A 22885-nucleotide genomic window follows, 5' to 3' on the forward strand; every position below is an offset into this window, starting at 1 on the left:
ATGTAAGTACAGAAATAAAATTTAAAAGTTACAATATTCATAATGAAACATTATTTTTAAAAGATTTACCGCTTTATAAACATAACACTTTAAATTTAATGTGTAGAATGTCTAATTTTTTTGGTAGAATGTCACGTCAGAATTATATGACTTTGCATTTATATATAGTAATAGATTATGAGTTTTACAAATATTTCTAAGAGAAATAAATCCATCTAGATAATAGAGTTTTTAACATAAAATAAAATAATGAATATTCAATAATACTCTTAAAGAACTAAAATCATTTAAATAAAATGATTTGTTAAAACTTATTATTTGTGGGGCTCCAAAAATATAAAAAAGCTTATTTTAAAATTAGGCTTGGTCCAATAACACTAAAAATACCCCCATTTAAAATAATTTTGGACATTTCAAATATTTCGAAAACTTTAAAATAATGGGATCCATTTAGAAATCATCTGCTAAATTTAAAATACAACTTCAAGATTTTAAATGCAAAGATGAGACTCATGATCAATCGAGAAAAAAATGAGCAGTTGGTCACAAATGGTGTAGGCTCTTTAGGGTCTGAAACCCGCTTTTCTCTCTCTCCCTTCTTCTACTTTTACTTCCAAGTTCAATGTATTCTAGAGGTAGGTTTGTATGTGAGCCATGTGGCATGTGGGTAAGTGAGATGGTGCGTGCCCTAGGTGTGTGCTAAGCCCTACATCATCCTCCATTTTCTTAGCTTCTTCTAGAAGCCGTCATGCATGTTTGACAAGTGTCAACTAGATGCTAACCAAGAATGCTTCTTCCCTACGTTCAAATGATGTAGTTTTCCTAGGGGAAGCCAATGACCTTTCCCTTTCCAAGTGGGCGCCTCCCTCTGCCCAAACCCTAATTAGGATTTTTCTTGTCCCTTGGGCCCTTAGTGGCCAACCCTCACTAGCCCATGATGTGCCTCCTAGTGGGCTTGGGTGCCCTTTCTCTTAAGATGAATAAGGCCCTTGCTGCAACTCAAGTTTCCTTTCATGCTATAATTTGGACAATATCTAAGTGGGCTAAGATTAAGATAATAAAATGGCAAGTAAGGACTTAGCAAAAGTCCGGGTTGTCATACTAAGATTGAACTTTCTTACCATGCCAACCTCCAATGGAGACTTCTTGAATCTTTTCTTCCTTTTGGTGCACAAGGTTGGTGTTTGGATGGAGTAAAAAATGGTGTTTGGTTCTCTTAGGGTGGGCGAGAAAGAGAGGAGAGGAGAGAAATATGAAAATACAACAATGACCTTTAATCTTCCATCTCTCATGTGTATGGGTGCAAGCCATTGATGACCTTATTTATACTCTCTTTCGCTCCCACTTATTCTCTCTCCTATCATCACTTATTTCTGAAAAATGAAGAGCCTCAAGAAACCTAACTACATGGGTGCCAAGTGGCCCTTTGTGCTCTAGCTGCAAATCTCTCCAGCTACCCTTTTCAATCATTGCCTTTCTTGGAACTTCACAAGTTGCATTGCATGGAGAACAAGTGGCGCCTATTGCTTGTTGGCCGAAACCCTAGCTCTCCTTCCCTTTTTCCAGATTCTTCTAGAACCCTTACTCTAGCTTGCATGAGGGACGTGTGTTTTTTTTCTTAGAAAACCGAAACCCCCTTGTGTCTCCCTCATGATTGCATATTTGAACCCCTAAACCCTCATGCATTAGTGACAAGTGGTGTGTTCCTTACCCAAACCGACCACTCCCCTTCTTCCTTTCATTGTTGCTTTTCTTGAAACTCAAATACATCAGTGCATAGATTCCAAGTGGAATCCCTTGTCTTTCCCGAAAATGACTCTTCCTTTCCATCATCATACTTCTTCTAGAAACTTCAAAACCCATCTGGCATGCTTGCCAAGTGGCGTGTACCCTTAGGAAAGTAAAACTCCCTTCATGATTGCACCTTTTAGAAGTCCTAAGGTTCTTATGCATGAATGCCATATGGCAAGAGTGGAGGAGGTGACATGTGCCTCCTTAAATCTGAACCCTAATGCTTTTTGCATGCTTACCAAGTGGTGTGACCATCATGTTCAAGAAACCCTGATAGGCTTTCTCAAACCCTTTTCCTCTTGGTGGCCAAAAATCATTAGGCCTAGGGCCTAACCTTGTCCCTTAGGCACCTACTCACTAACCATGTAAGGACAAGATCCATCTCACCTCACAAGGTTTTAATTTCTATGGCCCTTGGCCTATATTCCCTTAGGTCAAAATAGAACTAATTCTAAACTTTAAGGACCTAGCTCGGGCTAGGGTGTCACATTAACTTAGTGCCAATTGCCGCTTGTAGACTTTTCCATAAATGAGATGTGAACCTTGAATTCTGATCTGACACTATACAGGGGCTGAATCCCGAACCGCTTGTAGCCAATATAGGGGTTGATGTAAACCTTTGCTTTAGTTCCTCAAAGTCCTACTCACATAACTCAGTCCAAATGAACTTGGTGTTCTTCCTTGTCAAATGTTGTAAGTGGACTTGATAGCTTGCATAATCATTCCACGAATCTCCTATAGGAGCCAACTAGTCCCAAGAAACTCCTAACTTCCTATACCATTGTGGGATGTTTCCAATCCATGATTGCCTCAGTCTTACTAGGATCTACTGCGACTCCTCCCTTCGATATCACGTGACCGAGGAACTCAACTATGACACCCTAAGCCAAATTGAGAACATGGTAGTTACGCTTATTAATCTTGGACTTGAATAGTTACATATGGAGGTGGAACTTAGGCCTAAGAAATCTAAGCTAAGCTATTAAGTGGTCCAATTTTATCGAATGTTTCAAGGTACTTGGAAAAATGGTACTCCATCTGAGGTAACCTATATCATTACTCTTTTATACAATATGACGTAGGAGTATTATTCCTTTTTAAAAAATATCCTATATTTAAATAAATTAAAAAAGAATTACAACTACACAACTCTCTCGTTGTTTTTAACATGAGAGGAAAAAAATAAGTGCTACAGTTATAAAGAGATTATACAAAAGCAACTCTACAAATTGACATGACTTCATATGAATTTGATACATTAGATCTACTTTACAATGAAAATATATTTACAATTTAACATATCAAATCAAATCTTGTCAACGTATGAATCTACTTTTGTGAAATCTATTTATAATTAAAACATTTGAAAAAAGAGTGCAACTAGGGATCAGACCCAGTGATTATCGCAAATTTACACCCTCCAATATATGTATGACACGTGTTTGTTAAGAAGTGTAAAATAGAAGTGTGTAGGAAATTAATTCCATGTAACTACTCCCTTCCCCCGGTCAATCTCTCTCTCTCTCTCTCTCTCTCCATTGAATGCCAAATTTTCGCACCCTCTCTCTCCCTCCCTCCTCAAACTGAAGTCCAAAGCATAGATCTCTCTCCCTCCTCAAGCCAAAGGCCAAGGCACAGATCTCACTAACTCGGTTGATCTCCCTTAGGCCGAAGTAGAGATCTTCGTGTACCTTCCCTAATTTTAGCAGGAGCGTACAATTTTTTCTTTTTTTCCCTTACTTTTTTTTTTTTTTTTTAGTTCTATAATAGCCAACTCACACACGAAGATGAATCTAAATCATGGCTTAGGTCCTCATCCATTACTTTTAGCAAGAGAAGATCTCATTTGGTTTCTTGTGTCATGAAAGCAGTTCCAGCATCAAGACCACCCAAAAAGGACATAATGGGTGCATCAAGACCAACCAACAGGAGAGGCATGTGAATCAAGCAAATCTAGCTTTTTGAAAGGGTTTCAAAGAAAGGGAGAGACAGGGTTAGAGAAAGTGAGAGGGTTTTGTCAAGAGGGGGAGAAGGGATAAGTGAAACAGGGGTCTTCACCGAAGAAATAATTTGCTTAAACTTGTTCCTATAGTTGGTTCTATAAATTGCTTTGTCAAAATTTTTTAGTGGATGTAAAACACATATAAACATGATTGAAGATACAATCTTTAAAATAAATTATGGTATCGTATGGATAATGAGTTGATATAAAATAAGATGAAATAAATTTAGATGAATTGAATAAAATATTATTAGAATATTATTTTTTAACATTATTATTATTTTAAAATTTAAAAAATTAAATTATTTATTATATTTTTAATAAAAATTTAAAAAAATTATAATAATAAAATAAAATGAATTGATGACTTAATTCAAACCGAGCTAACAAAAATCTACCTTTCGTAGAGAGGATCAGCATCGTAAGACATATTCCTTATCCTAAAATTCTACCAACGAGGTTTCCAGCACACGCGTGACACCTTCCCAACCCCAACCGTTAGTTCTCTTCACCGGTGAGGTTGGTTTCCTATATTTTGGACATCCGACATCGTACGTAGCCCAAGCACAACTGGTTGGGAGACTGCGAGTCACGCCACTCTGTAGATTCATCTTCCTATTTTTGAATTTCACTTGGAGTTTGCTTCTGATGTCTGTTCCTTGGCGAGCTTTCAGCAGCCTCGGCGCTCTCTCAATGCCACACCCTCTCTCAATGGCACACCGTTCTTTCGCGGCGCCCTACTCCGAATTTAGATTTCGTTGTTCTTCTATGGCTGGATATCAAGAAACGTCCACTAAACGAAGAAAGATGAAGATGGAAAAACCGAAAGATTTTGTTCCGAGAAAGGACGAGCAAGAACAAAATAAAAAACAAGGAGAAGAAGAAGAGGAAGGGATTTCTATTTCAAAATTACAAGTGCCAAGGCAAAAGTACATTCCGGTTTCAAAGGCCGAGCTATTAGACGCCATCGTTTCGATGATGTTCAAGTCGCAGAAAGATGGAGATGATTCTCATGAGTTTCTTCTTCTCTCATCGTAAGACCCAATATATTTGTAACAGTGTTGAGCCATTCATATATATTGGTTTTGCTTATTTACACAGGTTTTTGGGTTGTCGAGAAAATCCCTAGTTTCCGTTTTCTGCAGCTGAGTGTGTGTGTGCGCGCGCGCATATAGGAATACTCGCAGCCCACTTTCTAACTGATAGAATGTGCATACATGCATGGCCACTCACACAAGAATGGTAACTAAAAGGAATGCATAGATCATCTCTGTTTCTACATAGCACACTATTTTTGTGTGCCTTCCTTTTTCCTTTTTGGGATTTGTTTTGAGGAATTGGAAATTGAACCGAAAAGAACCATACGAGGGGAAGATCATCTAAAATCAAATTGATCCCTGTACGTCAGATATAAGAATCCTCTGTTCATGAGAACTAAGCTCCATAAACTCTCCGTTATCTTCTTACTTAATCACACGAAGAGTTGCAACAATTAAATGCATGTTTGATGCATAAAAGAATCAATAAATCCAGTTGTCGTCCTATTCTTTTAACAATATACTTATTGTTCTTCGTGGTGTCTTAATTCAGGCTTTTCTGAATACAAGCAATAGTGTTGGAGTTTGCCGCTGTGACAATAGTCCTGATCTCTGTCTCTGTCTCTGTCTCGGTCTCGGTCTCTCGTTGTCACTCTCAGCCCTGTTTTCTCGCTTATAATTCAAGACACAAAGCTGAGTTAACATTAGTAACAAAAGCAAACAGCGTTCCTCCAATTGCATTTTTGAGACTGCCTCCAAAACCACCCTTCTTGTTGCTAAGAAGACCATTTTTTCAAAACTGCCAGCCCTCTTTAGGTTTCTTTACCATATAGAAACAATCTCAACCAATTCTTAAATTCAGCTTCACATACTCTACTTCTCAATGAAGGTCTTGTTACTTGGTTGTTGTGAACCAATATTGCTCAAATAAGCTTTAATCCTAGCTAATTGGGATAAGGTATGTTGATCATCCTCTGCCTGCTAGCCCTATCTATGATGACATTTCAGGTGTAGTCTTTAACTAATTCTTCTGAACTAAGCTTGAGCTTTATTTGATTGCTATTTAGCCTAATCTAAAGTCACACTCAATCATCTTCAACCTCAAGCGTATTATAAAGCATCATTTCATCCTCAATCACTTTCCTAGGGAATGCCTTGTGAATGCTTTTCATTCCTCATCATTAAATAATTATAAGTTGGAGTGTAAGTTGTCTTCGGCACACTGCAAGCCACATTATCATCATGATAGTGATCTATCGGCAAATAAAATTCCTATTACTAGCTTCTACCTGTCTTTGCATGGAGCATTTCTTCAATAGTTTTATACATAGCCAATGGTGTCATTTTAAGAAAGACATTATTTCCCACACGCAACTCATGCATTGGGTACTTGTTGTACTTAATTCAACTTCTTATTGGAGTCAAGTCTTGATAGATGTTGTTAGGGAGCACAAAAAGCATGCCCATTAATCCATATTGACCAGTTTTGATACAAATACACTTTTGGGGACTTCGGTCAAGATATTGTTTGGCTTTACTTGTGTAATACTTTGGATTGTGTATTGGAAGGTGGTGAATGACATCCCATATTGCTTGGGTGTAAGAAGTTCAAACCTATATAATGATTTCAAGAAGCATCAATTGTATCCTTGACTAGTTCTTTTGGAGTATGGACCCAGATGTAGCTTTAGCCTTTCTTGGGTTGTTACAAATAATATCAGAGCCAATCTCAGCTTGAAATGTGGGAATGATCGGTACCACCTATGATGGAACTGGAATGACCCTCTAAAGACATCGGGAACTTAAGGGGGGGACGTTGTAATACCTCGAATTGTGTATGGGAAGATAGTGGATAAGATCATACATTAGTTGGGCAAGAGAAGTTCAAGCCTTTATATAATGATTTCAAAGAGCTCCAATTGTATAATTGATTAGTCATTCTGATGTATAGGTCTAGATGTGTTTTGGGCTTACCTTGGTCGTTACTTTAAATCTAACCTTTACATCCTATAGCATCTCCATATGTCACTGTTGTTAATGGTTCCCATGATAAGCTTAGAAGCTTGGTATCCACCAAACTTAGTGATTATATGTCTTTATCATCTATCGTATATGTTCCTGGTTTTCCTTGTAGTTTGTTTTTTATTGGAAAACTTACTAAATCCCTTCAATGCTTTGAGTTTTTGTCATTCTATATGTATAGTGTACATAGTTCAGGATTTTAAGACGTTGATGGAGTCATGGAGATTGGAACTGGGCATGAATCGGTTGTCTGTCCATCTTGACTTTGAGCCTTTATCTCTCCAAGCCCTCCAATCTTAACATCACCCTTTTAGTGGCATTGTGTAACACCCTTTTCCCGTAGGATAGAGATGTTACTAACATTCATAACATAATGCTCGGTAAAGAGATTCATATCCTGAAATACCTCATTTATTGAAAAACATCAAAATATTAAAACTGAATTGAACATGACTATTTCGAAAACTGAACGTAAAATAAAAGAACATAAACTAATCCTATGAATGACATAAAAGAAATCTAATTCTGGTATGCATATGACTTATTCCTTCCTAAGTCTTTGTACTAGATCTATTCTTGGCCATCCAGCTCAGCGTCATCATAATCACCATCTATAAGAATTAAACACGGAAGAAAACAAGAAGACAAACAAAAATGAGTCGAATTCTCAGTAAGTAGCACATCACACCATAAAATATAATTTGGCCAAACATGGACTTAATTTCTGAAGACTCTTCATAACAGCTTCATAGATTTACAATCATACACGTAACATGACTTTCTGAAAGACTTTACATACATATAGCGTCACAGATTCATATAGCATACGTATTCATCATTAACATGAGCGGAAGCATATATAATCATGGCAAACATGTAACTTGAATGCATAATATCTTGTTTATCTTGTCTTAACATGGAGTGAAACACGCTTGAGTCCGTGTTTCACTTAATTGGCGTTACATGGAGTGAAACACGCTTGAGTTCGTGTTTCACTTATCTTGCATAACATGGAGTGAAATACACTTGAGTCCGTGTTTCACCTAACTTGCATAACATGGAGTGAAACCTGCTTGGGTCCGTATTTCACCTAACTTGCATAACATGGAGTGAAACACGCTTGGGTCCGTGTTTCACTTAACTTGTAGTTAACTACGCTTGAGTCCGTGGCACCATAACATTTCTTATCTTTCTTAATGCATGAAAATTTATTGGGCTTCATGAACATTTTTAACATGACATATTCTTGTATATGGCATAGCATAACATGACATAATATGACATATTCTTGCACATGGCATAACATAGCATGGCATATTCTTGTACATGACATAACATAGCATGGCATATTCTTGTACATGGTATAGCATGACATAGCATAACATGTTATTTTCTTATACATGGCATAGCATAACATGACATGACATAACATGCTCTGAACGTTTTATGATATTCCATGGCATACATGATCTAAATACTACATGAACATGGCATACATGATCTAAGTACTACATGAACGTGGCATACATAATCTAAGTATTACATGGACATGGCTACTCCATGAGCATCTTGACTTGAATAACTACATGAGCATCTCATGACTTTCATATGATTTTAGTAACATTTAATTAATCGAATAACAAATTCATTCATTCAAGCATAATCTCATATTTCATCAAAGATCGTAAAAGGAATCTAACCTTGACTTGCTTCTTAGCGTAGCGTAGTTAACTATCATAAGCACATTATATTTTCATACATAACAATAATATTCACAGTACGCATACATTCATATGATCATACTATTTATTAGATTTAGTGTTGCTTTCACTATCTCAAGTCGTAATTGGTGACCTTTTAAAGAAACACTAGCCGATTGGGCTCAAGGCCCAAGGAAAATAGAGGCTCGGTAGCTTACACAACAAGGGTTAAAAGGGCATCTAGGTAATTACAGAATTAGTGGAGGGGCTTTTTGGGAAAGGCTGAAAACAAAACACATGAAAGGGGACACATCTTACGGTAAGACTAGGTTGACGGGTATTTGTGTAAAACTTATAGTAATGCATGGGTATTTTAGGGATGCTGAAACAAAATAAGAAAAGGAAGGAGACTTGCTTACGGGAGAGGAGGTTGTGCGATAACTCACCGAGAGGGGGCTGAGTGCAACAACGGCTCTGGGTGGCTAGGAGTGACCGGCGATGCGGCTGGTGTCTCTAGGCAGTGGTGCGGCACAAGAGAGAAAAAAGGGTGAGAGAGTTAGACAGAGGTTCTGTCTAGCCGATAAGCACTAGGGAGGAAAATTGTAGCCGACGACAATGGGCTTATCGGAAGGGAGTGAGCTTGACGGGGTTGGGCTGGTTGGTGATTTCTGTGGTGGTGTGGGAGGTGGTCCGACGAGGTGGCTGGGAACAAATGCAGGGGCTGTCTTTTATTCTTGGTGGGGAGGAAAGCAAAGACGTAGAGGACTTATGGGTCACGCACGTAGTGGAGGAGGGAAGGCTCACTGTCGGTGTGCTCAGTGGTGGTTTCTGGTGAGGTAGGTGTCTCGGTTGGATGTGAGAGTGGTTTTCTTGGTTTGCGGAAGCTGCTACGGTGGCTATGTGTATAAGGTTTCTAGTGTTTATTTCTAGAGGTCTCAGGGTGGGTTTTAAAGGCAAGGAGAAGGGTATCGTGGATCATAAGAAGATTGGATTGAGTTTGGAGTTGGGAATTAGTTTCAAACTAGGAACCTATTCCAATCTAGGAGACCAAACAAAAAAATAAAAGAGGTGTATAGTTGAGAAATCCTACTCAAACAAATTACTACCTCAAAACATATCTAATAAAATAATAACAATAAAGATAACAATAAAATAGTAGTAGTAGTAGTAATAATAATAATATTAATAATAATAAAATACACTTTTGGGGTTGGGGTGTTACACATTGTTTTCTTGGTCATCTTGCCCTTTCTATTTGGAAAGGCCAGGTTATAAGTCTTGAACATGTGTCCTCTTTAGCTTGTGAAGCGTTTTAACATAGATGACACAATTTTGTTGAGTTGATAGTCATCATTCAAGTCCTTTTAAATTGATTTAGTATAACTTGGGGGGACTAATTACTATCGAATAACAAATTTAATAAATTTGTGACATTTGTAGATGATCACTCTTTAATGACATTATTGTTTTTGATAAATGGAATCAAAAGCCTTTTTGGATGCAAAATTTCTTTCCACTTTTACTGTCATAGAACATGAATATGCTTCCTTTTTGTGTAACACCCGCTCCCCCTAGGGTTGGGGATGTTACTAAAACTAAATTTATCACCATATAAGAGATACAACATAAAGCTTTAACACATTTTTATTCAACAAAAAATTAAGTGGAACATGAAAACACCTCTCATTTTTATTCATAGAAGCCTCCTCCTTTTGTATTTTCAATCTAGGAACTTTCCAGCTTGTGAAGATTTCACAAAGAGGTTTCCTGGGATTTCTAGCAAGCTTCCTTTGATGATTTCTAGTAAGGCAAGAATTATTGATCTAATGAGGGTTATCTGGCTGAAAATTTGGGGCTTCTGCAGTCCAAAAAACCTGGTATTGATTCTAATTAAGGCAGGTTCCCATTCCTAAAATCTGGTAAAATCAACTTTTTTTTTTTGGTTGCCTATTATAACTGCTCAATAGGTTATACAACCAATTAGAACTATAAATCAGTCAAAAAACAGCTGAAACTAGAGATATGATGCATATTTCGGAGTTCTTAAAAAAAAGGGTGATTTAAGCCTTAGGAATTCGGGTGTGTGTGATACCCCATATGATAAAGATAATGGTAACTGGTGTATGAGATGCCATATTGCTTGAGAAGGAGAAATTCTTGCTCTTTATAATGATTTAATAGTGCTTTAATTGTATCATTGAATAGTCCTTTTGGAGTATAGACCGTGTGACTTGGGCCTTCCATTGGAGCGTTATAAATGATATTAGAGCCTATCCCAACTACAAATGTAGGACTTGGGCCGTGCCACCTACGATGGACTGGCCAGACGAGGATGTCCAATGATAAGGATAATGGTAGGTGTTGTATGAGATCCCAAATTGAGGGGAAGTTCTTGCTCTTTATAATGTTCCAATGGGGCATTACAGTGTGACATTTTGTTACTTACCTAAGTACATACAAGATTGTCTATCAAACCTCATATGCTCCTGCAGTATGAAGAACCAGCATGGCTGAATGCATAAATTGGAATTTGTTGAAGGTAACTTAGGCCTCGTTTGGATGTTGAGATTAGATGAGATTAGAACTCTGTGAATAGTAGTGAATGATTTGTGAATAGTAGTGAAATAGTTTGAATTAAGATATTTGATTGGGTTTTGGGAAAAGAGAGAAAAAGTTGAATAAAATAAAAATATTTTAAAGTTAAAATATTGTTAGAATATAATTTTTTAATATTATTTTGGTTTTGGGATTTGAAAAAGTTGAATTGTTTTTTATCTTTTGTTTGGAAGTTTAGAAAAATTGTAATGATTAGGTAATGATTAGTTGAAGATTTGAAATTGAAAAATCTTTATGTTTGAGTGATGTTTGGGAATGAAATGAAATGAGATGAGATGAGATGGAATGAGATGGGTTGAGATAGCTATCCAAATGAGGCCTTAGTCTTTTTACTTAACATGAAACTCCGTAAACAGTTTTGGAATGTTGTTGTTGTTACAGATTGCCACCTTAAGGATCAAATGCCAACCTCATTTTTTGATGGTGAATCCTCTCCTTTTTTTGTCATCAAAGGTCTTTGAATGTGTTTGTTATGCCTATTACCTTGGATTTAATGTTGATAAACTTGATAGTTACTCTACGATATATTTATCTATTTATTTATTTTTTCTGGGTTTGAAAAAGATATTTTTACTATAGTATGCTTTTCAGCTCTACCTTACAAGCATTGGTGACACCTTTGTTTTGTGTGTAGTGAGTCAATTATTGGCAGCTTTGAGTGTCTCATATTGGGATGGCATAGTGGTGAGAGTTTGATGAAAGAAAGGGAAAATATAAACTACAATTGACAACAAGAGAAGGAAAGAAAAAGGTAATACCCTGGCTTGAGTATAGGAAGGCAGTGAATGGGATCCCATGTTGCTTGGGAGGGAGAAGCTAATGACCTTTATAATGATTTCAAGGTGCTCCAATTATAACATTTACTAGTCTTTTTGGATTATAGACCGGGATGTGACCTTGACTTTCCTTTGGTCACTATAAATAGAATAAAAGCCAATTCCATTCAGGAGTGTGGAACTTGAACTATGTCACCTATGATGGAATGGCCAAATGAGGACATTAAAAATTTAAGGAGGGAGATTGCAATACCCTAGATTGAGTATAAGGACTATGCTGAATGAAATCTTACATTGCATTGGAGGGAGAAGTTCTTGCCTTTTACAATGTTTCTAATAGATTTCAAGTGTAACCTAGACTAGTCCTTTCAGAGTATAGGCCCATTTGTGGCTTGGTCTTTCCTTAGGTCATACAAAAAATCAAATTTCTATTATCAAATGCACTTAATGATACAATCTTTTCCCACTTCTCCTATTTATACCACAAAATACTACTGAAACTTCCCATACAAGGTTCATTATTCTAGGGAAATAATTGGCCTACAAATAGAACTTACAAAATGAAGTTTATAAACTAATGTGGCTGAATATAATACATTAGATTATTAAGCTATTTTTTATTGTAAAATAGGTCTGACGTATCATATTAAGGCATGTCAGCTTGTAAACTTCATTTTAAGAGATCTCTTTGTAGATGCAACACTTCTCTTATTCTATGTAGTCTAAGCACATTCCTAAGACATCTTATTGAAGACAATACAATGCACACTAAACATACATGAACATAGTAGATAGCTTAATTCAAGCTCCATTCTAAGTCAATGAAATTCTTGGTCTACAATTTTTGAAGTATCCGTATGACATGGCTACCACTCTTGCACTATAGGTTACTAGGGTGAGAAAGAAACCGCCCATGACCTGTCATCCGATTATCACTCTTATAATTGTTCTTGCAAACAATAACACATTTTTCTCAAGTGTAGACTTTCCACAATCTCTGGGGATTTTAAATAATTTTGTCCACCCTTTATTTCTTCAATGATTTACTCCCCTTAGGACCTAGATGTTCCAACAAGAGTATCTGAGAGGTATCTATGTTCATGTATGTTTAGTGTATGTTTAGATAGATGCTCACCAAACATGTACACTAAACAACTAAACATACATGAACATCACCAACCAGGCCTCTCAGATTGCCTCTATTTGTTGTCAATGGACCTTTGCTGTCCATAATCATTCTTCTTTCCTTCTATTCTTCATTCCTTATTTCACATTTCTTTAATTTACTTAGGCTTTTACAGTTAGCATATTGACAGAATATAGTTTCCATATAGCGCTAGAATGCTAGAATCACTCGGCAATTAGTTTCTTTCCATGTATTGTGATTTTGTAAAGTTCATATATAATATACAGATCACTCAAAGACCAATTAATTCGGCCATTCCATACGATTTTTGACATGGTACCAGAGCCCTAGATTTTTTTTTTTTTTTTTTTTTTTCTGGGCAAATTTTGTTTCGGCAATAGTTCCTTGGCTTGTGTCAGCACTGTCTGTTTTCAGACTAGTGCTTTCTGGGTTCTTGTGGGTGTGTTGGCACTGTTTGCCTTCACTACTCTCTGGATTATTTTTTTCTTGGCTTTTTTTCACCATTCTCAGCACTTTCTGTTTACAGAGAAGTGGTGTTCAACTTTGTTTTGTGATTCTCGGCACCCTATGTTTTTCAGACAGTTTGGTGCTTATCGGCACTCTTTGTTTTCAGAGAGGTGTTTTGTGGCTTTGTGTGGTGATTTCGGCACTCTCTGTTTTCTCAGAGAGGTTTTTTTACGGCAGCCTCTGGGTTTCAGGTCTTGATCTTTTTGTTCTCAGATTTCTTTGGCAGTTTGTCTTTTTCTGGTTTGGGTGGTTTTGGCATCTTTGTTTTTTGGTCTGGATATTTTTTGGCTTCTCTGATTTTTCGGCAGCAGGTCCTTCTCACTTGATTCTAGTTCCTTTATTTTTTTGATATTTTTGCTTTGTCTTGGGTTCCATTTATTTGCAATGGACTCCGCACTTGTGTGTCAAATTTACGGGCAAAATTACTCTACTTGGGCCTTTCAGTTTGAACTTTTCCTCAAGGGAAAAGACCTTTGGGGCCATATTGATGGCACGGATGTTGCACAAACATCCAACACTGACAAATCCAAGGATGTCAGGTCGTTTCCTTCTTGGGCTGTGCTTGATGCTCGAATCATGTCTTGGCTTCTTGGTTCAGTGGAGCCACATATTGTCACCAACTTGTGTCCTCATCGCTTTGCTCAATTCATGTGGACTTATCTGAAGAAGGTTTATCATCAAGATAATGATGCTCGTCGCTTTCAGTTAGAGCAAGCGATTGGCATTTTTCAACATGGCAGTCTTTCCATCCAAGACTATTATTCGGCATTGCTGACTCTTTGGAATGAATAATACTGATCTTGTTACAGCGGATGTTCCTATTGCCGCTCTTTCAACTATTCAGCATCTCCATGAGACTAGTTGGTGTGATTAGTTTCTTATGAAACTACGTCCAGAATATGAATCTGTTCGCTCCTCTCTGCTGAATAGATCTTCTGTTCATTCTCTTTATGTTTGTTTTGGTGAGTTACTTCGTGAAGAACAATGTCTTAGTACTCAAGCTACTCTGGAGCAATCTCATGGTAGTTCATGAACTGTGGCTTATGTTGCCCAAGGACGAGGACTGCCTATGCATTCTAAAAACTTACAATGTTTTTGCTGTAAGGAATATGGGCATATTGCTGCCAATTGTCCCAAGAAATATTGCTCTTATTGCAAGAAGAAGAGTCACGTTATCAAAGAATGTCGTATCCTCCCATAGAATCGTCAAGCTCAAGCATTTTAGACTTCTGTTATTGCACCTCCAGCAACACCTTCCATGGCAAATGGCTATTCTCCAGGTGATTCCTTTGTTCCTGCAGCAAATTACTGCACACCTAAAATGGTGTAACAGATGTTAATTTCGGCATTATCCGCAATGAGATTCCAAGGTAATAATTCTACTAAACTTTGGTATGTGGACTCGGGGGTCTCTAATCACATGACGAATAATCCCACAACTCTATGTCATGTTCGACCCTACGCTTGAAAATCTGCTATTCAAACTACCAATGGTAGTTCCTTGCCGATCGCTATTGTCGGCGATGTCTCCTTAAAGTTTACTGAAGTGTTTCTTGCTCCTCAGCTTTACACGAATCTTATTTCTGTTGGTCAGTTAGTTGAAAACAATTGTGCTATTAATTTTTTTGGTGATGGTTGTGTTGTGCAGGACTAGGTAATGGGGAAGCCAATTGCCAATGGACCTAAAGTGGGGCGCTTGTTTCCATTTTTGCCCGTTCCAGCATTTTCTTCAGTTTCTCCTAGTTTTTCCTTTACTTGTAATAATGTTCCAGATTTTAGTATGGTGTGACATTGTCGTTTAGGCCATCCCAATACTCAGATCTTATCTCATGTATTGAACTCTGGTTTACTTGGTAATAAAGAACGTTGTTCTTCCTCTCTTGAGTGTGCTTCTTGCAAGCTTGGTAAAAGCAAAACTCTTCCCTTTCCTTTGCATGCTAGTCGAGCTTCTCATTGTTTTGATCTTATCCATAGTGATGTTTGGGGACTTTTCCCGGTTAGTTCACATAACAAATTTAAATATTATGTGACTTTCATTGATGATCATAGCATATTTATTTGAGTGTATTTTCTTCGATCTAAATTTGAGGTTTTTTGTACTTTCACTGTGTTTTTAGCGCATATTGAAAATCAATTTCCTGCTTCTATCAAAACATGACGCACCGATTTTGGTGGTGAATATTTGTCTAATGAGTCCCAGGACTTCTTGGCTTCTAAAGGTATCATTATCAACGTTCATGTCCAGCTACTCCACAACAAAATGGAGTAGCTAAATGCAAAAATTGCCATCTTCTGGATGTGGTACATACTCTCTTGTTAGATCCTCTGTTCCATCCATGTTCTGGGTTGAGGCTATGAAAACTGCTACTCAATTGATTAATCGTTTATCTTCCCAAGTTTTACACATGGAGTCTCCCTATTTTCGCTTGTTTGCTAAGCAGCCTAGTTACGATAATCTCTGTACCTATGGTTGTGTATGCTTTGTTCATTTACCTTCTCATGAGCAACATAAATGATTTGCTCAAGCTGTTCGATGTGCGTTTTTGGGATATAATGTGTCAAAAGGGCTTTGTTTGCTATGATCCTACGTTACATCGTACACTTATTTCTCGGAATGTTATTTTCTTTGAAAATCAACATTTTTTTCTTGTGTCTTCTTTGTCCTCCTCTTCTACTGTGGTCCTCCCCTCCTTTGAGCATCAATTATCAGATTCTCCTTCTGTCAACTCTTGCTTTAAACCAGGTATTGTATATACGAGACGTCCTCGTCCACAGTCTCTTCCGGTGGCTCCCCCAATATCTGATCCTACCACGCTCCAGATTCAGTTAGTTACAGTACCTCCAGCTCTTTTGGTACGTTGCTCTCCTCGAGTGTCGGTAACCCCGGATAGGTATGGGTTTCCTTCTTCCAGTTCTGGCAATTCTATTTTAGTTCTTACTGCTACATTGTCCAATTTTGATATTCCCACATCCTACTCACAAGCTGCCAAGCATGATTGTTGGCAACAAGCTATGCTAGAAGAAATTGCCGCTCTAGAGGCCAATCACACCTAGGACATTGAGCCTTGTCCTCCCACCATTGTTCCTCTGGGTTGCAAATGCGTTTACTCAGTCAAGGTTCGATCTGATGGAAGTTTGGATCGTTACAAAGCTCGACTTGTTACTCTTGGGAATAATCAGGAATATGGAGTTAATTATGAAGAGACATTTGCTCCTGTGGCTAAGATGACTACTGTTCATACAATTGTAGCTCTTGCTGCTTCCAATGATTGGCCACTACATCAGATGCTACTTGACAGATTGATCTTTCTCCCCACTTTAGGCTTGAGAATTTGGGGCCCCAAAAGAATAAATCACTCCTTGGTTCAAAATGCTTTTATGCGAAGACATTTAAATTGTCCATATTTTCACATGACATTTTGCTTCAATGGAGAATGTGGAAAGCTTATTTAACAGCCAACTCAAAAGTGCCTTTTATATAGCTGAAATCATGATTTGTGTCGTACACCCCTTTCCAATGAGTGATTTTATCAGACTGATTCCTTTCAAACTGATTACTGATCAATGGCTGATACTATTAGTGTTCTAAATGATTATTATAAAAAAACATTAGTGTTCTAAATGAATATAGCTTAACTAGCCACTAGTGGCTCAACATGGACTTGTTTACACCCCTAGGCATGACTGTACATAAATCCAATCAAATTATACCTGTGTAATAGTTTTTAGAAGTATACATATTCAATTAGGAAAATGGTAGGATTGAGATTCCCCGCATTTATCTTCCTTCTGTATTTCTTCTATCCAAAACCTTGTTTAAAATCCTGAACTTTCCAAGTTCAACATCTTGACTGACAATCAAATCAAAAGAGGTTGTTCTTCAACTTAGTTTTTATGGTTACTGTTTTTTTCTCTATAAAACCAAGTTTTCTTAAATTTTCCGTAACTAATTGCAGGTGCTTGGACTCAATTGTTCATGCTGAACACAAAATAATTCTAGAAGAAATGCGTAGTGATTATTTCTTTGCTCATTCAATGGGGAAAGAAGAAACATTTAATGAGGGTTCAGATAGTTCATGCAGACAATCTGTTACTAATGAGGAGGAGTTGGAAAATGTTGGAGATGGCATTAATGGAGTAGGGAGCTTGGAGGGATATGAGAATGAAGATATTGAACTTGACACACCTATATCATTCATTCATGGTCTGGACTTGAGAAATCTATTGGGCTCTTTGGACAAAAATGTAAAGAAATATTCTGATAGTGGATCCAGGTTCGTCACAAATTATCTTCAAGCAATTAGACTGTTTTCTAGTTATTGTGAAGTAAATTCATTTATGAATTGAGCTTTGAAAGTACAAGTTGCATACTGTTGTGCTAGCACTGCATAAATGATGGCGGTTTGTTTTGTAACAAAAAAATGAAGATAAACTGAAAACAATAAGGGCAGGTTTGGGGCCAAAACCAAAACACAAAATTCTCATCTCATCTCATCATTACACCTTTTTCAAATCCCCATATAAAATATAATAAACAATTCAACTTTTTCAAATCCCAATATACCTTTTTCAAATCCCAAAACAATAATAATACCAAAACTTAATATTTTAAACTTCAAAACAAAACACAAAATTCTCATCTCACCCTCCAAACCTACCCTAAATGTCAGTTTAAGGTGTGACGGGCGTTAAAAACCTTTTCATGGCATGTATCCTCGGTGCTTCAGGTGGTGGAATTTAAGATGATGCACAACAGGCCTGGTTGGTGATGTTGAGTGGTAAAATAGGTGCAAAGCTACATAAAAGAGCCAATAATTAACTGCTTGTCTTCCTGGTAATGAACATAAGTACACAAGGTCAATAAGAAAGGGAAACTATAAGGTAACCAAAATGCTATGTGTGTGTTTGCTCAAGCTCATTTGTGAACTAAACAAGAAAAAATAAATTTTAATTCATAGATAATTGGCATAAAAGAGTTTCTTAAGCTGTTCAATGCCAAATGAACAATTTTAAAGAGATACAAAAGGAATATTCCTTGAGGAAACCAGACAAAAATACTCATAAAAAACAATATTCATTGAGGAAAGTGCGACTTATGATAATTCTGCTGAGATTTAATGAGGGCCTATATTTGAGATGGTTGTTGTACACTTCCTGAAAATACGAAAAGTTCCCAAATGTTAGTGATACTAGCACCATTTCTCACTCTTTTTCACTTATTCAATGCTGTAATGGTGTTTCAGCTTCATGCTTTGGATGTTTAACCCATTATGCAAAATTTTTCTCAGACTTACCGTTTCCACTCATTATAAATTTTAGTTTTATTCATTTATTTGATATTCTAATTGCTGTTTAGCTTCATTCTTGGGGTATATTTTAAGCTATTGTGCAAAATTGTTCGCAGAGTTGCGATTGCCACTCGTTTCCAGCGTGATTTCATGCAACTTCTTTATGATGCCCAGTTTGAAGAGCTATCAGCCAGGGATCTGATGTTGACATCTGCCCTCAACACAGATTATCTCCTTACTTTACCAATATATGTTGATTGGAAGAAAGCATCTGAATCCAACGCAATAATATTCAGGTAATGTAATATTTTTTGGATGTGTGGGTTTCATCTTCATATTTCCGTGAAAAATAAATTTGAGCAAGCCAAATGATGAAATTATTTAAGAAACAGCAGGTTTGAAACATATGAGTTTTATAGTTTTAGTTTCTGTATGAGAACTGTATTAAGGAAGCACCGACACAAGCTCTAGATTTTAGCTATAAATACAAATGCAACCACACATACTCACACATAATATATATTGCTATATACACGTGGATATATTGTTATACAATTCATATGTCCATATAAACATATAAATATATAAATATATATGCATGCATGCATTTTTAGTCCTATGGTCTCTAAAAGCTTCAAGAAGCCATGATATCTTGATATACGGAAGCTCTGACAGTTTAACTTGTATATTGAAGAATACATAGGGTACTTCCTGTATGTAATTGACTTATGGTTGCCTAGGGTACCTCCTTTACAGGGAATTCACTTATTGTAACTTAGCAAATCAAATCCAGCTTTTACTTGACCAAATTAGCTATATTTTAAAACTCTTTCGCTAACTATTTAGTTCGGAAGTATCATACATTTGCATTAATCATAGTTAAGCATATTACATCTATTTAGGATTAAATGAATAAACTTTAGTCCAAATAGAATCTCCTTTGCTTGTGGAGGGTGAGATCATTGGTTTAACACCCACTGATGTATGTATAATTAGCCAACAAAAAATGTATATGATTGAAAATGTGCAATTGGATAGGGGTAAGATGGATGTTCAAATTACAAAACGCTAGGCATTCAAATATATATGGTAAAGTGAAGCTGATTAGTGTGATTTCATGATATAAAAGTACAAAATTTAATGCTGGCCTAAGGTGCACTTGCGGGACTTTGTTCTTGGTGGCTCAAATGGTAAAGGTCTTGGTCTTAGTGGTCCATCTAGGTCTAAGGTTCGAATCCTCTTGGGTGCAAACAATTTCTAGGAGCCATCGGACTAGGAGAACTTCCCCTTGAATTACCCAAGGTGTACTTGCGAGAAACTCCTTGCCGAGGGTTTGTGCACCCTTGGGATTAGTCGGGACTTTGTTCTCGGACACCAGGTGCCAATAAAAAAAATAAAAAAAAAATAATGCTGGCCAGCAAAATGGAGTAAACAGAGAAAAAAAGGTGAAGATCATATTTTGTGCAATATCTTCCCATATAAAATGACCGAGTCAATTTACTTTTCCGCAATGGTCTAAATATTGGCAAGACGTTCTAGCATGCAAAATTTCAGGTCATTAACATGTCATTACTTTTTCGATGCAGGCGGGGATATGCAACTGAGAGGCAGAAGGGCCTCCTTATTGTGGAAAAACTTGATTACATACAGTCAAAACTTCTGCGAGGACTTTTCTTCGTAATATCCAAGCCATTAGGGAAACTTGGCAGCTGGATAAATGAGGTCATTCTGGAACTTATGTTTAAGTAGAAGGTGGAAGTATAAAGTGTAGAACATGCTTGCATGCATACTACACAGGCACTGATGCCTTCATAATCGTTTCTTTCTGTTGTCATCTTTATAGGGAATGGGCTCATATGGTGTTCACTACCACTTTATTTCTTGCTAAATACTGCCAAGAGAGTTATATGTGTACTATAGACAATCATATATTTGATAGTTGTACAAGCAGGTCTCTTTAAAATGAAGCCACTAACAAAAGACAGGAAATCTTAAAATGTGTCTAGGAAATATGGTAAATTATGAACTTTCTTGTTTGATAGGAACAATGAATAGAAAAATGAAAGGAATGCCTTTCATCATTCAATTTAATGCAATAAATGGTTATCAAATGTGAAAAGTATTCTTTTAATCATCAGAAATGTCAATTGACTCGTATTTTTTTAGGGGCATGAGCTGACTGTCATATGTATATATCTGCATTCAACTCATAGGGTAGGATTTAGCGGGGTGGCCACTCCCAGTTATGTAGCCCAGTAGACCAGTGTCAAAAAATAAAAGAAAGAAAATAACATTGTGAGTTGATGATTCAGCATTTTTTTAATATTGAAAAACCACAAAAGCTAAGTTCAAAACACTGTTCAAAACTTTTCTGATTGTTAAGCATTCTTTTCACTTATTGTATGTAAATTTTGCATGTGATTTTGGGCCTTACCCTTGTGCTAAGTACAAAAAATTGCTCCATTTTCATGCAATCACAATCTGGAATATAAAAACACCAATCACGGATAGAAACTAGGGAAACAGAAATCACATTGACTACTGTGTGGATGGAGGAAGTAGAGAGGAAAACACTGGCCTCTTTGCTAGCCTGGTTGAACATTGAATTTTGTAATTTCCATAGATTTGGAATAAATGTGTTGTTCCACTGCACATGTACTGGGTCTTTGATCGTTTCTATTGACCTGACTTAGAAACTCTTATCATTTGACACCTAAATGCATCAAATACGTGTGGCTGCATAATCACCGTTGTAGCCTTTTTCTTAATCAAACGTTGAAGCTAGCAATAAGATTTTCATGTCTGAAACTAATAGTCATGCAGTCAGAAAAGTCTTCTGGTCTTGTACATTGAAAAGGGACAATAGATTTTATGTTTTTTCATTGATGGGATTTTGAGGATTAGTTTCATGAACTTTTACATCGAGTTGTGTTCCTTTTCTCAATTTCAGACTATATCTTTTTAATGGGTTCCACTTATATTGCTCTGCACAGGCACTCCAAGTTGCTATCCAGACACAAGAAGTACAAGAGTGGACAAAGAGAATGAAGCTTTGGCTTGAAGAACTTTCAGTCTTTCAGCAATTATTACGTTATAGTCAAAATGCTTCTGATGATCTGCCTGGAGTACAGCAATTATCAGACAGGGACCTTCCTATTTGGCTGGCAGCACAGAGGGCGGTAAGTCGTTACGAAGGGATTTTGTCACCAGTTGGTCCCCGTGGAAGACTCCTGAGAAAATTGCTTTCATGGATTGGAGTAATCCCGGCTACACCTGAAGTGCCATATGAGAGTGATGGTGATAGTAATGCTTCCGAACCTTACAAGAGGTTTGCACCAATCACCAACTAAATTCCATGCTTCTAAAGTGGATGCTGTAGTAGTCTTTGTTTATTTAAGATATGAATGGATAAACTATCATAGGGTGCTGCCCATTTTTACATATTTTGGTTGACCATTTGTTTCACCTACAAACTTTATAGGTGGAGATCTTTTAGATATGAATCATTAGAGCCAAATGAATACTATTTGTTGGATGTCTTTGAAATTACTGTGCGAGTAAACATTTATATGCCAGGATGGAGAGATAGAAGGTTATGAATTTTGCTTGCCAACAAATAATTGGGAAGTGCATGTCTACTATTATTTTAGCATTTTTTTTTCTATTTTCTGTTTAATTATATGTCATTTAAGGATGCACTCATTCTCTGTAATGACCAAATTGTAGAACTCACACAGGCCTATTTTTTTATCAAGGATATCACTTAGTGATATCTGGAGACCAGCTACAAGGAAATACTGTGGCAACGATTTCTGGAAGATGTTTCAAACTTCCATTTCTATTCTTCTCTCACAGTCAGTTCTCCAGGTATTTTTCATGTATCTGCTGCTCTGCTTCTATTCAGAAGGTTGTCTTTTAGTGTTCACTATGCAAAATCAACTTAAGACAGCAAGACTAATTTTTACCCATTTCTTGGTTGTCAATCTTCTGTGTATGATT

At 36.9% G+C, this 22885-nt stretch overlaps 1 protein-coding gene and 1 long non-coding RNA gene across 4 annotated transcripts in view; both read left to right on the top strand.

Annotated features, from left to right (window-relative positions):
• The first annotated feature begins 4213 nt into the window (after positions 1-4213).
• LOC109021288 overlaps positions 4214-22885 on the top strand; it is a 43438-nt gene continuing 24766 nt past the window's right edge. For 2 of the 3 annotated variants that reach the window (XR_004797759.1, XM_035683371.1), the window contains exons 1-6: positions 4214-4827; positions 17555-17872; positions 19003-19182; positions 20473-20608; positions 21880-22214; positions 22624-22753. Coding sequence is in view for 2 of the 3 variants with exons in the window: in XM_035683371.1 (XP_035539264.1) it covers positions 4442-4827; positions 17555-17872; positions 19003-19182; positions 20473-20608; positions 21880-22214; positions 22624-22753 (1485 nt within the window). In the remaining variant the exon portion in view is untranslated. The remainder of the gene's footprint in view (positions 4828-17554; positions 17873-19002; positions 19183-20472; positions 20609-21879; positions 22215-22623; positions 22754-22885) is intronic. The other variant, XM_035683372.1, reaches the window with a different exon arrangement.
• LOC109021315 lies at positions 13814-15471 on the top strand. Its single transcript, XR_002001072.2, has 2 exons — positions 13814-14968; positions 15247-15471. It is a non-coding gene; the product is annotated as an uncharacterized LOC109021315 (long non-coding RNA).

This window comes from Juglans regia, chromosome 12, assembly GCF_001411555.2.
Source record: "Juglans regia cultivar Chandler chromosome 12, Walnut 2.0, whole genome shotgun sequence".
Taxonomy (NCBI): Eukaryota; Viridiplantae; Streptophyta; class Magnoliopsida; order Fagales; family Juglandaceae; genus Juglans; species Juglans regia.